This window comes from Ammodytes marinus (assembly GCF_949987685.1).
Source record: "Ammodytes marinus genome assembly, chromosome: 9".
Classification (NCBI taxonomy): domain Eukaryota; kingdom Metazoa; phylum Chordata; class Actinopteri; order Uranoscopiformes; family Ammodytidae; genus Ammodytes; species Ammodytes marinus.
In genome coordinates, this window is record NC_137213.1 from 8,259,408 (window position 1) to 8,275,439 (window position 16,032).

The 16,032-nt window shown below is 42.3% G+C and overlaps 2 protein-coding genes across 2 annotated transcripts in view; both read left to right on the forward strand.

Moving 5' to 3' along the window:
- Positions 1–5,254: 5,254 nt before the first annotated feature.
- On the forward strand, positions 5,255–7,089 carry LOC307255326 (somatostatin receptor type 5; the record flags this gene model as incomplete). The annotated part of the gene is made up of 2 exons (XM_080034005.1): positions 5,255–5,661; positions 6,375–7,089. The coding sequence occupies 2 exons, from the start codon at positions 5,255–5,257 to the stop codon at positions 7,087–7,089; spliced, it is 1,122 nt and encodes a 373-aa protein (XP_079890131.1).
- Positions 7,090–14,792: 7,703 nt separating this feature from the next.
- Positions 14,793–16,032, forward strand: part of rem2 (RAS (RAD and GEM)-like GTP binding 2) — a gene marked incomplete at its 3' end in the record, with an annotated part of 31,977 nt that continues 30,737 nt past the window's right edge. The window contains exon 1 of the mRNA XM_080034475.1: positions 14,793–14,819. Within this exon, the coding sequence (XP_079890601.1) occupies positions 14,808–14,819 (12 nt within the window). The 5' untranslated portion in view covers positions 14,793–14,807. The remainder of the gene's footprint in view (positions 14,820–16,032) is intronic.

Here is a 16,032-nt window from a genome sequence, read left to right on the forward strand (position 1 = left end):
CCACAAAAAAAAACATCTTATGATTTATAGCTACGCCAGCGGCATGGCAAAGTCCACCTTCTCAGTTTGGTCAGCTCACCACTTTGGTCGAGGCTGATATATCTCAACTGCCATTAGACAATTTGTCTTGTCAATACTTTGTTTTAACAGCAAATAACTGGAAACCCATGACATGCCTATCAGCCTCAGGCAGCTGTACTTGGAGAGTTTTGCGCTAATGGCAAATACTGGCATGATCAGCCTATTAAACTAAGTAGATGACATGGTAAATGTTACCTTCTAAAATAGGAACCCTGAAAACCATGCCTTAATGGATCTTTCAGTCTCTTTTTCTCTGTCATGTTGGAACAAAAAAAGGGAATCCCACAAATCTGTTAACCTAAAGTTGGAAGCACATCATTGTCTTCAATATAACTTTACACTGTAACCTAAAGATATCCCTCAGCTAGAACTAAGGCACCAAGCCCAAACCATGCCAAAAGTACACAAAGTATTGAAGTAAGTCAACTTTTGATAAAGCGGTAACTGTCCACTGGATGATTTCAGATTTGGTCATTGCTTTGTTGATGTAGTCAGTGGCTCACTGGGTTGGCACCTGGGCTTGTTATCCTGACACTTTTGTGGGTGGGCAGTCTCCCTCTCTTTCATGTTGTGTGCGTGTGTGTGTGTGTGTGTGTGTGTGTGTGTGTCATTGTGCATGTGTTCGTCTAAAGGGCAGAGGCAGAGGAGGAGAGGGGATGGGACCTCAGGTGTGTGTCCTCTCTTTCCCCTCATATCAGCTGATGGCTAGCGGAGGGCTATTCCCCTGTGCAGGTCCCTCTTTCGCAGTAAGTGAGGCGCATACATTTAACCTCTCTGTCTCTCGCTGGGGCTCCGCACGCACTTCACTCCTCTGCATTCTGCTTTCATGCTCTTCATCCAGTGCACACCTGGGTCGGAGAGCTGCCGCACAAAACAATTGGCTTCTGCTTGATCCCACTGAAGGTTTGACTTTGTTGCGTGACTCTGCTATGATGAAATCAGTGTGTGTGTGTGTGTGTGTGTGTGTGTGTGTGTGTGTGTGTGTGTGTGTGTGTGTGTGTGTGTGTGTGCTTGAGGCAACTGAATGAGGCTGCGGTGAAAGCCTTGAAAAGCATCAAAAAGGAGGATTCAAAAGTTTTGTGATGTCAATGGGTCACAGGCTTGATGCAGTTGTTGCAAGCGAAGGCTTTGCAACAAAATATTAAGTTTTATTCACTTTAATTTATTTTAAGTCTATCTGTTCCAATATTTTTGCTCACCTAAAAATGTGGTGTTCCTTTAGAAATAATGATATCTTCTCAGTTGTGTATCAGATCCAGATGTGAATACCTGGAAATGAAAGCTTAAATGTTGATCTATTGTCTCATATTCATATTTTGGTGTCAAACCCAAATGTTTACAGTCTAAAGCAAAAATAAAGGAATTGGCCTCACTGTTCCGATACTTATGGAGGGGACTGTAAGTAGTTCAGTTCAGTTGGAGGTCATTGAGTCTAAAATCAAACCATTAGTATAGCCTTGTGTTGAGCTCGCTTCATGTGTATCTGCACTCGCCTGTCTCCACCCATCTGTCATGTTACGTCTTTCCCTTTCAGCCCTTTCTGCTATACTTCTGCTCTTTTGTCCAAGTTCATTTGTTGCTGTGGGCCTACTCATAAAACCATTAAGTGACAAGGGAAATATACTACCATGCTTAAGCTGTGTTGTCAGCTCCTGTGCTATTATAATGTGTGAAGTAAAATTTAGTATGGCTAGAAGCAGGCTGCTAATTTGTTATGTCCGCTCAAATTAAATATTTCCGCCCCTATCACTTTCATGCACGGCCTGCATTTAAAGGTGGAGTCAGTGATTCTGGAGAATGCTTGTTGTCAAAAATAACTTTTTGTCAAAATCAGTGAATATCTCCTCACGATACCCTACCTGTACGCATAGTAAAAAATAATCAAGTGTTAATACACAACATAGGCTTTGTAAACGGGCAAGTTCCTTTGTTGGCGTGTCCTTTGTTTACATACCAGTTTACAGAGCCTAAACTGTGTATTAAGACAGGATTTTCTTCCAGCGCACTCACAGCACAAAAGATAACAACACTTTTAACATGGACAGTTAGCGACTACTCTAAAAACACTAACTAAGCTGCCTCGCTGACTTTTGAGCATTGCGTGTAAACCAACCATTAGAAGATGAAATTTGGACAGTGATGTTAAGCTTAACGTGAGATAATGCCAAAAGGGACAGATGGATGAAGGAATGAACTAGCGTTTGTTCAGTTGATCTGTCCATCTGTCCCTCACACACAGTATCAGTGAGACAGTTGATCAGGTTTTGAAAAAAAAAGTGGGAGAAATGATGCATCCCACCATCACCCCCCGGCATTTTCTGATGACATTGATAATTTCACATCATAGGGTTAAAGTAGTGGTATTAACCTGAGTGTATTTCATAGCCCATTATGCTACTTCATAATTCAATACTCCCCTGCATTTTAAGAGGGAAATATTGTACTCTTGCATTTAAGAATCACAATACTCAACGTTTGATCTCTTCCTAAGATAATTATAGAAGTTAAACAGAGACAGGTGTGACCTAAGGCGAGCCATAGTGTTGCTGCTTGTCTCTGTGCTAAGCTAAGCTAACTCCATCTGCCTGATGATGGACAAATCAATTACCTCATTTCACACTTGGAGAGAACGAGAATTGAGTGTATTTTCCATTGTGAAACTATTATTTTAATGATTTACGGTTGCTTTCAGCTATACTGTTATCTAGCTAATGTCTTCACTCAAATAGTGAGAATATTGGACATTATTCTCACACATGAAAGTTTGATCAATCATTTAGAAAACGTTGCCAGATGTCGGCGCATAAGTTGCCAAATCGTATATTATCTTTGACAGCAAACAATTGGCTTGTCTACTTGCTGCCTGCTCTTCAACTACAGGCTGCATATTTTCTTTTTTTTCCCTCTGCATAAAGTAGTGTACATTATGCGCTGTTTATCCCCCGGGGAAGCATCAAGCTCCTTTTTTTCTTCACACACACACACACACACACACACACACACACACACACACACACACACACACACACACACACACACACACACACACACACACACACACACACACACACACACACAGGAAGTGCATGGTGAGATCCCAATTGCAGGTGATTTGAAAAACCCAGGGAGCGCCAACTAGTATCGACATGAATAAAACATTCGGAGGTGGCTGATGATTAAAGATAGGTTTTCAAAAATCTATAATCACTATGTCTGCATGTCTCCTTCACATTCCTGATTTTGTCACAGTTGTGGATAATTCCCCTCACCTCTCCACCACCAGATACCCTTTTATTCTCCATTTACTCTCTCCGCGGCTCCTGTCTCATTTCATTTCAAATTGTCTCCCAATCTTTCTTGCATTCTATCACCCCTCTCAACCCCTATATTTAACCTTCAGCACATTCATTTTCTGTATCTGGCCTTTTTCCCTCTTCATCCACAATACAATCACATTTTACATTATTACATATTTCAGAAAAATGACAGATTCACAATCAGGCAACTTGATTTTGTTGTGGTCTTTATGAGCCCGTTTTGGCAGCTAATGGAGATATTGGGTGAAACTCCTGTGAAATAAGATAGAAAGGCCAGTGTGGTGAGCCTATGGAACATGCTTCTAGGTTTTCCAATCAATACAGTGACTAATGCAATCTTTTTGGGGGACTCGTCTGTTGGTGGTGATGGGCATCTGAAATAATTGATTTACTAGTAGAATGGAGAACTCAACATAAGGATACAAAAAAAAGTGTAGATGCAGAGTTAAAAAACCTGGCTACATGCAGACAACAGTGGGCAGAAGACATCTGCCAGTGACTGGGAACATATTGCTTATTTAAGAAAGAGAATAAGTGCGAAAAATATGTTAAAGGTCACATATTATGCTAAATGCACTTTTTAAATGTGTTCTAACATATCCATGGGTCCACGGTGTGCCTAGAGACTGCCAAAATATTAAAAAAAATAACAATCTCTCCTTTTCTCACTCTCCCTCTTTCTGAAACCCCCACCCCTCCCCCCCAATATACTCCAGTCAGAATTCTCCTCGTTTCTGACCTCACAAACTGGAAAGCCAGAAGCTTCCACTGTGCAGCCCACACCCCTATTTCTTATTGGTCCACGGCCCCGACAGACAGAGGGCGAGGCGTATCTGGCTTCGCTTCCGGACAGGGGGCGGGGGGAGCTCAAAGATTGTATATTTACGAGGGGAGCTGCAGCTCTTTTTAAAAAAATAGGCCATTGTGAGATTAGCTGAACATCAGCATAGTACAATAAATTATCTGAAAGTTTTTTTCAGCAAACAATTAAAGAAAAACGTATTAGGGACCACTAAGACCATATAATATGGTGTATAATAGTACCGAAAAGTGTATAATATGGGAGCTTTAAGATGTGGTACATTACCACTACACATTGAAATGGGAAGATATAAAAGTGTGGTTGACCAAATAACAAAGACTGTTAACTACTGTAAATGTGGTGGGAGATGAAATCGGATGAAGAATTGTATTCTATATTGTCATGATTTACAACAAATATTGTTTCACAAAGTGTATCTTCTGATTTTTACTTTGATAGGGATTGAGAATGGAGCTTTAATAGAATGAATTTTTTATACTGTTTTTGACTTTTCTGAATATGTCTCAGAAGCCTGCACAGAAGGGGGGGGGGGGGCAATTAACACATGAGTGATAAAATCCTCAGACTCTAGGGTTTATTTGTTTACGTCTCATTATTTTATTGTGTCTTATATTTAGGGGGCTGTGTTTGTTTGTGTGTTCGTGTATCTGTTCTACTTTCTACTGTGGAATATATCCTGCATCATTATTGTTGGATGGTCTCTGTTTTTTGCTTAGAAGATGTCTCTGTTCAGATGTATTTTTGGTTGTTGTTGATGTGTTGTGTTATTGGATGAGGATGAGATGACACACCGGCAGCAGACTTGTCTTGTCGTTAGGTAATGTGTCTGTATAATTCCATGTGGGATGGGTCATATACAGTACACTACCAGACATGGAAATCATATTAATTCATTCATACATAGAATTGCTTTAATTGTATTTATCTTGTTTTATGCATTATCTTTTCTTTCTTTCCCCCGCCCATTTCAACTTTCCTCCATCTCTCAATCTATCCATCTTCCCAGTGACATCATTCCCTCTGTCCATTCACCATGCCTGCCATAGTCAACCTCCTCTTCAACGTGGTCTCCACCAACACCACCATTGCTTTCACTGCCGTGCTGCCCCTGGTGAGCCTGCTCTCTCTGGTGGTGGGGGTTGGAGGTCACCTGCTGCTGTGGCTGGTGCTAGTGAAGAACCCCCGCAGTCGCACTAAACCCAGCTCTGTGCTCCTTCTCAACCTGAGCCTAGCAGACCTGGCTGCCCTGCTCACCCTGCCCTGTGTCCTCCTCGGCGCTAGCTTCCAGGACTGGGAGCTGGGCGGCATGACCTGTGTCCTTCTGGGGTTCATGACTTCAGTGGCAGTGGGAGTGGAGATCTTCAGTTTGGCAGCATTGTCAATCCTGAGATATCGTATTGTCGCGCCGCCGAGGAGAGCGCCTCCTAGCCTAAGACAAGTGTGAGTATATTAATCGGTTAGCTATCCTGCAAATTTGCACCTTGTCATGGTTTTTTTAACATTAATCTGGGTCCAAACCGCCAGTTAGATTCATGGCCAATCAGAGCAGACTGGGCTTTTTGGAAGGGCTTGGGCCTTAAAGAGATAGGCTCTAAAATTTAGCTTTTCAAACAGAGGCTGAAAAGCGGAGATTCAGAAATGGCCCTTTGAGTAATACGTATAAGCCGGGTTAGTCATTTGAGCAGATTTATAAGTTAATTTTTCACCCACAAAATGCTTCGTACAACACGTATAGCATAGTACTCTCAAAGACCTTTAAAGATACTTTGTTGTGAACAAGTAATGGAGTTGCCCTATGGTAACTATGGGGTTGCTCAGAGGGATGAAGCCAAAGGGAGCCCACTCTGCAGTCCACAGAGCTTATTAGCAACTTTAAACTTATTGTTTTGATTTTACTGCCCACAACTCTTCTGTCTTTGTTCAGTCTCCCGGCTCTCATCAGCATCATTCACAGTCACAGCTCGTGAACATTGCCCAGGTCAACATTAGACTTGTTGGCTGATCCCATTAAAGCCAAACTGTCACCATGCATCCTTCCCTTGGACCCTAGTATATAACTCACCTATTTTTACCAGCACGGACATGACCCCTGATCCCTCCCCCCTCTTCCTGCGCACAACAAATAAACCCATCCGTCTTGCTCTCCTCCACAGGTTATGCACTGTGGTAGGCATTTGGCTGGTCTCGGTAACCATGGCGTTGCCCAAGGTCACGTACATCAGCTTCGACGGGGGCTGCACGTGGGCGGTGGGCCGAGAGGAGTGGCTGTTCTTCCTGGTGCCTGCTCTGCTGGTGTACTACGTGGCCCCTCTGCTCTGCATCGCTGTCAACTGCGGCCTCATCGTCTCCCACCTCCACGGCTGCAGGGGCACGCTGCTGCCGGCCGCAGACAGGCGCAACAGGAAAGCCACGGCCCTGCTCATCTCCTCCACGCTGGTGTTCGCGCTCAGCTGGCTGCCCTATTACGCGCTGGAGTTTGTCAACGTCATGTCCCCTTACGTTAGCTCCGAGGCGTCTCCCGTCAGCAGATTGGCGGGGCCAAAAGAGCCGTCGTCTTCAACTCCGTCTCCGTCATATTTGCCGAGCGAGGAGACGGAGACCAACAGGGTTTCCTTGCTGTGGGAGGTGGCGTCCCTGGCGGCCATTTTGTTGGTGTGCCTGGCCCCGTGCTGGAACCCGCCCCTCTACTTCCTGTTGTCGCGGCCGGCCGTGCGTCAGCTGCGAGCTCTCCTGCCCGCAGTCTTTCAGAAGCACTGGGGGAGGAAACCTGTGCACCGCTGGCGTATCGCTCCAGCTCCTCCCCCCATTCTACCCCCTACTACACCATCACTTAATCATCCCACCCTCACACACAGACTGACTCAGTAATGGAAGTGCACACACATACACAACTGTCACTCACACATATCTCTATGACACACTAGTAGTGTAATGTGCCAGGTTCTCTTGTTATCAAATCACATCCAGACCAAACAGTTAAATCTAAAAGGTCATAATTAAATCTAATCAAAGTTAACAACAGTGTTGTAATTGGGCTGCGTAATTGGTAACACTTTACAATAAAGGTACATTCATTAACTGTTGACAGTTCATGCTTAGTAAAGGCTATTCACGGTTAGTAAACGCTTTGTTAAGCATAAAACTAAGCATAACGGTTAGCCAATGCTTAGTTAATGCTTATTCATCTTTAACTAAGCTGTTATTAACGGTTAGTTAATGCTTAATTAATGCTTATTAAGCATTAACTAAGCATGAACTAACAGTAAATTAATGTAACCTTAATGTAAAGTGTTACCGCATATTTTAGGAGAGTGAGTGTACAATTATGTTCCCAAAAAACAGTTACATAAGTCCCCAGGTTTGGTTCATTAGACACTTTGCCCAAAACCTGCACCTCAAAACAAGAAAAGCACATTGGGGAGAACGGGGAAATGTGAGCCATCGGGTAATGTGAGACACCCCCTGTATCTAGGCAATGGAACACATTTTTGGTCATGTGAGATACGTTTTCAAGCCCCTCTCATTTCTCAAATTATTTTTTGCATGTAAAAGTAAATTTTCTTGCTGTCAACTTAATCGATTGTTGTGCCAAAGCAAATTGATTCAGGTAGAAAAACTTCTATCATACATGTTGATGAACTACCAACATATGAAACCATGTGATGATATAAGATTAGCCTGATTTGCTGAGAGAGGTAGTTTTTTCTCAAATTGTGGCAGTGGGGTAAAGTGAGACAAATGCTGTGGGGTAAAGTGAGACAGTGTCTGTGCCCTCTTTTAATGAATCCATTATATTTGAGGTAGCAAGAAGACTAGTTTGAATAAGACAAAAGACAATGTGGGCTGGAGGTGGGGGTTGATGGTTGAATGGGTGTCAGCAAGGGTATGGTTTGGCACGTATGTATGTGGGGGAGAGGAGAGTGACCTTTAACACCAATAGACTCTAAGTAATATGTCTTTATTCAATGAATGATCCCAATAAAACAAATGCAGAACAATATTAATCAAAGACTGAAAAGATGGAAAATGACAGCAGGGTCTAGTCCTGTGTTCTGAGTCCCAGGCTGTTCTAACTGGTTCTGATTGTTCTTTGCTCTGACCCCCAGACACTAGCTGGCTCTAAGGGTCCTGTGTTCTGACCCCAGACTGTGTTTTAATCTAACTGGTTCTTTCTCTCATTTGGAATGTTAATTATTGAATATGAATTATATGTTGTATTTGATCAGAGTTACTTTCAAGTGTTTAGAAAATATTTTTCTTAATTGACAAAACCCCATGATTCTGTTACTCGTCCGACATTAGTTTTGGAATATTTGGTTTTCAAGCTAGCTGTCAGGATTCTAACTGTTACAAAATGTGTTGTTATGGTAGTTTCAGAGTGGAAAAAAGTAAGTGGATCAGTTTACCCCCTTGATTTCTCTGGCACAAGACAACTTTTTTTGAAACAATCATATTTTCACTGCCCTTTGTCATGAATACATTTTGCTAATTGTCATGAATAAATTCTGCTAATGCCCTTTTTGAGGAAACATCCTGCATTAATGGGAAATGTGTAAATTTGAGTGATAAATCATTTTAGCTAGCTTAGAGGGGAGTCAATGTAAAAAGTGTCTCAAATTACTCCGTTCTCCCCTATGTCACAACAATGTGAGTCACAACATGCTTGGTCTTCAAATGTGATTTTGCTTGTTCAGATGCTCACGCTGTCATGACCACAGCCACTCTTCTGTAACATTACAGTAAATGCTTAAAAGGCTCCAGGCAACAACATTTTTTGAGCTGTGCAGATAGATGACAGCTGAGCGTATGATAAACTGAATGCATTATGTGTCATAAAAACAGAGGGTTTGTATTGCTCATCACAATGCCAGAGTCGCTATGCATTGCAGTTTGAGGCTGGCAGAGGGGAGCCTCCATTTCAGTCATTCCAATTCAAAACAATTTAAAGCTGCACTATGTAAGATTTTCAACTCTTTTTTTTTTACATTATTTTCCACTGGCATTTTGTCCGCAATAACCATTCCACTTAAATGTGACTGTGACTAAACAAGACTTCCTCTCTAAATAACATTTTCAGTCTCCATACTGTCTGCCGCCTATTTGTGCCAGAATCCCGCAGGCACTCAGGAAGTAATGGCAAATTGGAAATGTATTACTAGTGACACAAAACAAAACAAAAAAACAGGCATTGGATAACTACTTAGACATGGCAAAGCAGTCAAAAAAGAAGGACCACACATTCCTGTTACATACAGTAGTTACGTCGTGCAGCTTAAAGGGTTAAAGTTATACAGCAAAATAAAAGGAGTTCCTCTTTTTATAAAATCACACATCACAGTATACAAATCCAGAGTGAAACATAAAATAAAGACACATCTTCAAAGTTACCATGTGGGACCTGAATCAATATTAACAGCCTTTATCAGGAGCTGAAGGCCGTCTACTGAGCCCACATGGACTGACATACATTAACCCAACCATGGAAGCATAAACCACAATCCCCTGTTGAGCTTTTAATAACATACTGGAACAGTATAGATCATCTGATATGACATAAAGCGTGTGCACAGGTTGAAAAGAGCTTTGCCTGTTTGAAGCGGGCCTCTGTAGGGTGTCATTACATTGCATGTAGTAGATTAGAAACAAGCAGAACGACCTTGTAACCCCATTACTGAGCCGTCTGACCCGGCCAAACACACTGGGGACACAGGCAGCGCAGTGCCAGCCCGCCTCGCCGCAAAGCTCTCGGGTTGCAAAACGCAATCCCAATTCAATGTCATCCCAACCTTGTTGAAAAGAGGCCTCTTTGACTTATGAGGAGCTTTCATAAAAGCCGTCGTGTTGTGATTATGAGCTTGAACGCTGGGAAGTGCCCATTAAAACGGGATTTGGCACAAAGGGTTCACATCAGAAAGACGACTGTATTGGAAAATTACTCCTTCACAAGTGGAGCCCAACTGCATCTGCATTGGTTTGATGGGTAAAAGGCTGTCATGTGTTTTCAGTGAATGGGGGGGGAGGGGGGCTTTGTTTTTTAGTTGTCAGTTTTTCTATTCATATTGAGATGTAGGGCATTGATTCAAATTTGTGGGGAATTTGAAATCACTTGAGCCGCCCTGAAATATTACACAACGGATTTGTTTTTAAGCTAAAAAGGGAGATTGCGTTCATTTTTAATCTGAAATACCAACAAGCAATAGTTCAACATTCTGGGATGTTTTTGCTTTATTCAAAAGTTACAGGAGAATATCAATACCGCTCACTAAATCAATATCACTCGCTAAATGTAAAGCCACAGCTGGCTCTATATACTGTAGCTTCATATTTAGCGGATGGATACGTTCAAAGCTGTGAGTTTCATGTATTTAGTAGTTATCCGAAACAACTACAAAGGAAGAAACTATATTCAAAGTTACCGATCTACATTGCAACAGTTTCATTTAATCGAAAAAAAAAACACTTCCAGTTGTGTCCTAATCAAGGTGTGTGTGTTGTTGGCAAGGCGTGTGACAATGATAAATTCATGCAGTCAACTCTGCCCTTGCAGGTTGTCATCTTATTGGCAGCTATAAATTCTACCTCGGTTATACCTCTTGACCTTCCGACATCTCCCAGAATGCACCACTGCACATTCTAATGACTGGCTTTTCATTAGCAGGGAATGGGCAGGTTTTTTTTTTTCATCGTTGATTCAGTCTTAGCAGCTAGTTAGAGCACTTATCTCTGTCATCTCTCGGCGCTGTGATCCTCTCAACCACACAGTGCAAGGCCACAGCACGACTGATGTCCTGACGACACTTAATTAAGTCTGCAGATTAGCGCATGGATTAAACTATAAGACATGCCCAGCAGGCCTGTTGAGAGGATCCTTCCCATTTACTTTCATTGTGATTTTCTTGAGACCCAGACTATCTTGTTTTCGAATTTGTGAAAAAAAAACTGAGAGCTAGGTGAACTGGGCATGCTGCAAAGGGAGGAATAGATTAGATTAACATCCAGGGGATTCAGGAAATATGTGAGTTAATACAACTGAAGGGAGTCTTCATTGTGTGGACAGGGGGGTTTTGGAGAGGTATCGATTCTTTGAGTGTGATGGCGAGAATGATTCACTTAGCACTTAATAGCCTTAAAGGACGGCAGATCATTCTCTGTCATTGAGCACTGTTTAAATCCCACAGGGAGGATCTGTTTAATACAACAAGCTATTAGACAGCTAGTGATCCACAAATAAAGCCTTTAAAGAAGGCAGTATGTTCACACAGCATGATTGACTCTCTGTTCCTCTCAGCAGTGCATTGTATTCGTCTAATTGGAAACAACAAGGACACAATGTTTTGGAATATGCAACCTTTTTTTTTTAGAATTTCAGAAATCATATTTTTTATTAATCTGTGTGAATGCATCTTTAATGTGACTGTAATTTGGAGTCTTTTTATTGACGCAAATTCACTGTATTTCAAAGGAAAACAATAATTGGCAATTTGTTCTTTTTTTTCTTCTAGTTTTTGACTATAATTATTATAGTAATATGAATGTGGCTTTGGTTTAACTTAGTTTAAAAGACATTGTAGAGAATTTCATCTTTCCTTACTTGAGACAAAATAAACCATTGAACTTCTTAACTGGGAATTTGGGAACGTGTATGGGCGTCCTTCACGTCCTTGCAGTCAGACATTGCTGTATGCTACATTGAAGCCTATAGGTTCAAGTGGCTTAATGCTCAGTCTTGTACCAATGTTGGCTTTCAGCATCTCCAGAAGGTTGAAAAAGTGACTGATATCATGAACAACAAATCAAGTCCTTTGAGCTCCATCACTCAAACATGAAAATGTGTCCTGGACTCTGTCTTGCAGTCCCACAAAAAAAAAACTCCAGACATACAAACACATAAAAACGTCTTATCAACACAGGGCTTCCATACACATACACAGTTTGCAATGCACATACAGTGCACACATATAATAATAATTTAATAATACAAAACGTCCTCTTCTATACACATACACACCTTCTGACAATGGTGAAACACTATGGCCAACATCTACAGTACAAGTTTGTGTTGAGAATCATAATGGACATAGGCAGGAATGAGTGTGGGTAACTGTTCAGCCTGCTCTTTAGAACACTCACAATGTTCCCAGAAGGTTAACTGTGGAACTCTGGTTGGATAATGGGAGTTGGATCAGACACTATTTTCTGTGCCTGTCTGATACATTTTTTTTTGGAGGTACAATGCTGAATTCCTCTCGGTCTCCTTGTGTTAAAAACTCTGCCAAAGCTATGCAAATGTTTCAAAGCAAATGGCAAGTTCACTTCTTTACTCATAGGGCACGTTTATTCTCGGAATACTTCTTGTACAGAAGACAGACATTTTGTCATCATTACTAGTACCAAATGAATCAATTGATTGATTTAATCCATTGATTTTGTATTGATGTATTGAGGGTACTGGCTATAAAACACATTAGCCTACAAATACATCAGATAATCACACTGCTGCTCATTGAAAGTCATCATAAATAAGAGGCAGAGTCTGAGCCAGAAGAATTGTTGGCTTCTTAACATTACTGGCAAGCATCATTTCACTGCCCCCGGGGCCTGTGAGTTGAAACACACAAGCCAATCTCATTCTGTACGGTGGAAGAAGTAGAGCACTCTCATCCAACGCTGAATTCATCTCATCTTGAATATGGAAGATATGAGCGTTCTGTTTGCAAACATCATTCCGGTCAGTTTCCAGGCAGTTCTAGGGATTGGACACCGCAGTCTATATGACACACATACATATTAATGTGTTTCGTAACATGCAAGGCAAAAAGGCAAAAGCCGTCTTAATGGGGAGTTTGGAGGAATTGCACACAGTGAATGTTTTTAATGCCAGTGCATGGCATGACCTTGGCTCAGTGACTAACAACATTAAGACTGTGCCACCATCGCACACTAAGGATATCACTAAAAGCAGCAGTAGCAATCATGCGCCACGGGGAAAGAGAAAGCTTTCATGGTTCTGAGTAGCAATTTGCATTTGTGCCAATCAGTCTTTTCTCTCACATATTTGACCGACAGATGCAAGAGGGGGTTTGTAAATAAATTGAGCAAATGAATATTCCAGCGAGAGTGCCAGTTAGCCAATACACACACACAGTCACAGAGGGCTGTTGTGTTGTCAGCGTTGGTAATGGACTCGATAGCTCAGTGGTACAAAACCTTAACATCTAGAGTTTAAATGTTTTATACTTTGTATTACGTGTGTTTTTATGGAGTTTTAATCTCAATTGTTAACAAGTGGGTAATAAGGTGCACTCCAGCATTTTGGCATTGCGCTTTGCTTTATCCGAGGGACTCACAAAATACTAATTCAAAAAATGATGGTCAACGTCTGAACTGCAGGGTCAGAGAAACACAGCATCAAGTTTACAGAGAAAGGGATCCTACAATTCCCATAATGCAACTTAATACTCCATGCCCCAAATCAGTTACACAGGCAGCATACATACAGGTGTGGTCTTATATGATTATATTAGTTACTTTGCAGATTCAGATTATTAAAAGTCCCTTTTCTCAACATTATTTTGGATCACAAAACAACAACACTCTCTTTGTTATCCAAGAACCAGTGTTCAAAAACCCCAGTCAGATTTCTCTCACTTTATGATGTCATAATGGGATAAGCCACGCCCGATTTGGTGGTACTGGTGCCTTTTCTAACCTGAGTAGGCCTATTGCTTCAACAACTGTCGGCGGTAGCACAATTAAACCTTATTCCTCTGTACCAACATCCATAGACAGTAGGTTAACTTCTCCATGAGGCGACCCTCTAACTCCCTCTGGCGACCGCTTCATGCACTTCACAGTGACATGAATTGATTGTCTACACGAAACGCACTGGGATAGGTTATGCCCAGACCGGTGTTAGACAAAGGCACATATTTGTAGGAGGCAGTGTTTAGGCTGTGCATCTCGCGAGGGGCCCTCCTTTACCATCCACCTCCAACCCCAACGATAGGAAGACCTAAGCCATCAAACTCAGTCAAGGACGCGCCGCCCAACACACACACTTTGCATGGGTGAGAGAGAGAGAGAGAGAGAGAGAGAGAGAGAGAAAGAGATAGAGAGAGAGAGAGAGAGAGAGAGAGAGAGAGAGAGAGAGAGAGAGAGAGAGAGAGAGAGAGAGAGAGAGAGAGATGCAGGTATTACCGCTGACCGTTGGCACACCAATAGAGCAGGAGAGGATGCATGGGTAATGCCGATGGCTTTGTCTCATCTTCTTTAAGAACTCGCCTCTCTTACCAAACGGAGACGCAGGTGTAGCCTCTTTGTCTACCACCTAAGCCCATACTGCTACATATCCCAATTTTCCATGCACATCTACTCTCAAGTCACTAGAAGAGGATTTCTTTACGCGCCGAAGTTGGAAGAATAACATCACGTTAAATGAAATGTAGTGCGTCTCTCTTGCGCGCCGTCCGTTGAATGTGATGCCGGCACGGGGTCTGCGCCCAGCACAGATGACTTGAACCGGGCGGCAGAGGCGGTAGCAACTAAACAGCACTATAGTTCCACAGAGAGAAGACTCGTTGATAACCATGGCTGACCAGGTAAGGCGACCCATATTTTCCACCTCCATTAAAGAGACCCACCTCGTGCGCTTTGGTAAAATAGGCTAGACTACGCGTGCACACACACACACACACACACACACACACACACACACACACACACACACACACACACACACACACACACACACACACACACACACACACACACACACACACCATGGTGGACCGTCAAAATTATAGTGAGGGAACAGCACGAGATCTAATCGTTGCAGGAAACTTTGGTTTCTCCCTGCCACTCTTTCTCTGTGTGAGGTAATTCAGTCCAGACATTGGGGCATTTCTTCATCCTAACTGTGAGGATATAATGTTTTTATAAATGTTATCACAGAGACTTCCAGTGCTCATGTACTTCTCACTCGTGACTTTATAGTAAGCTTCATGTGCCATATGGTAAACTATGTCATAGTTGTGAGACGGTTCAAGGATTTGCTGTCATGTTTGCACAGGGTAACAGTTCTTAAAAGGTAATTGATCTGCCTGTCTGTTTGGTCTGTCTGTCTGTCTGTCTGCCTGTCTGCCTCTTGATGGACCATTACCTTCCTTGTGGATTATTTCAGATTATTTCATAGACAATCTACTACTCTTGATTTAATTATAACGAAGCGCACCGTATGGAATACACAAAGTAAACCTAACTAGGTTGCAGCTGGTGAAGAAGCAGCACTGAGTGTGATAGGGCAGTGGCGACCGGAGAATAAAAACATTGCCTGTGTAGTATACATTTTGTATCGTGCGCTGTTGTTTGCCCTAGTTTCTGGACAGCCTGGCGGGAGGAGGGGATTAACCCTTGACACACTGGCTGAGCCAGAGGTCAGAGTTTCCTGTCCGTATTTATTGCTCCCCTGAGCGCCGCTGACTGTAAAGGCCATGCGTAATTGATTAGCTCGTTCAATTAAGATAATGGAGCTACCTGATCGAGCCATTGTCTATGATGCATGTGTGCGCGTGCGTGCGTGCGTGTGTGTGTGTGTGTGTGTGTGTGTGTGTGTGTGTGTGTGTGTGTGTGTGTGTGTGTGTGTGTGTGTGTGTAAGGACCTACATAAAGGAGTCACAAGCAGCCACACCTTAACTGCATGTATTACTATAATGCATTCCTGTACGATACTGTACTATACAATAACACATTTCAAATGAAAGCCTACTACATTGCAGTAACCTACTACATCCTATAACACAACTCTATCGTGTT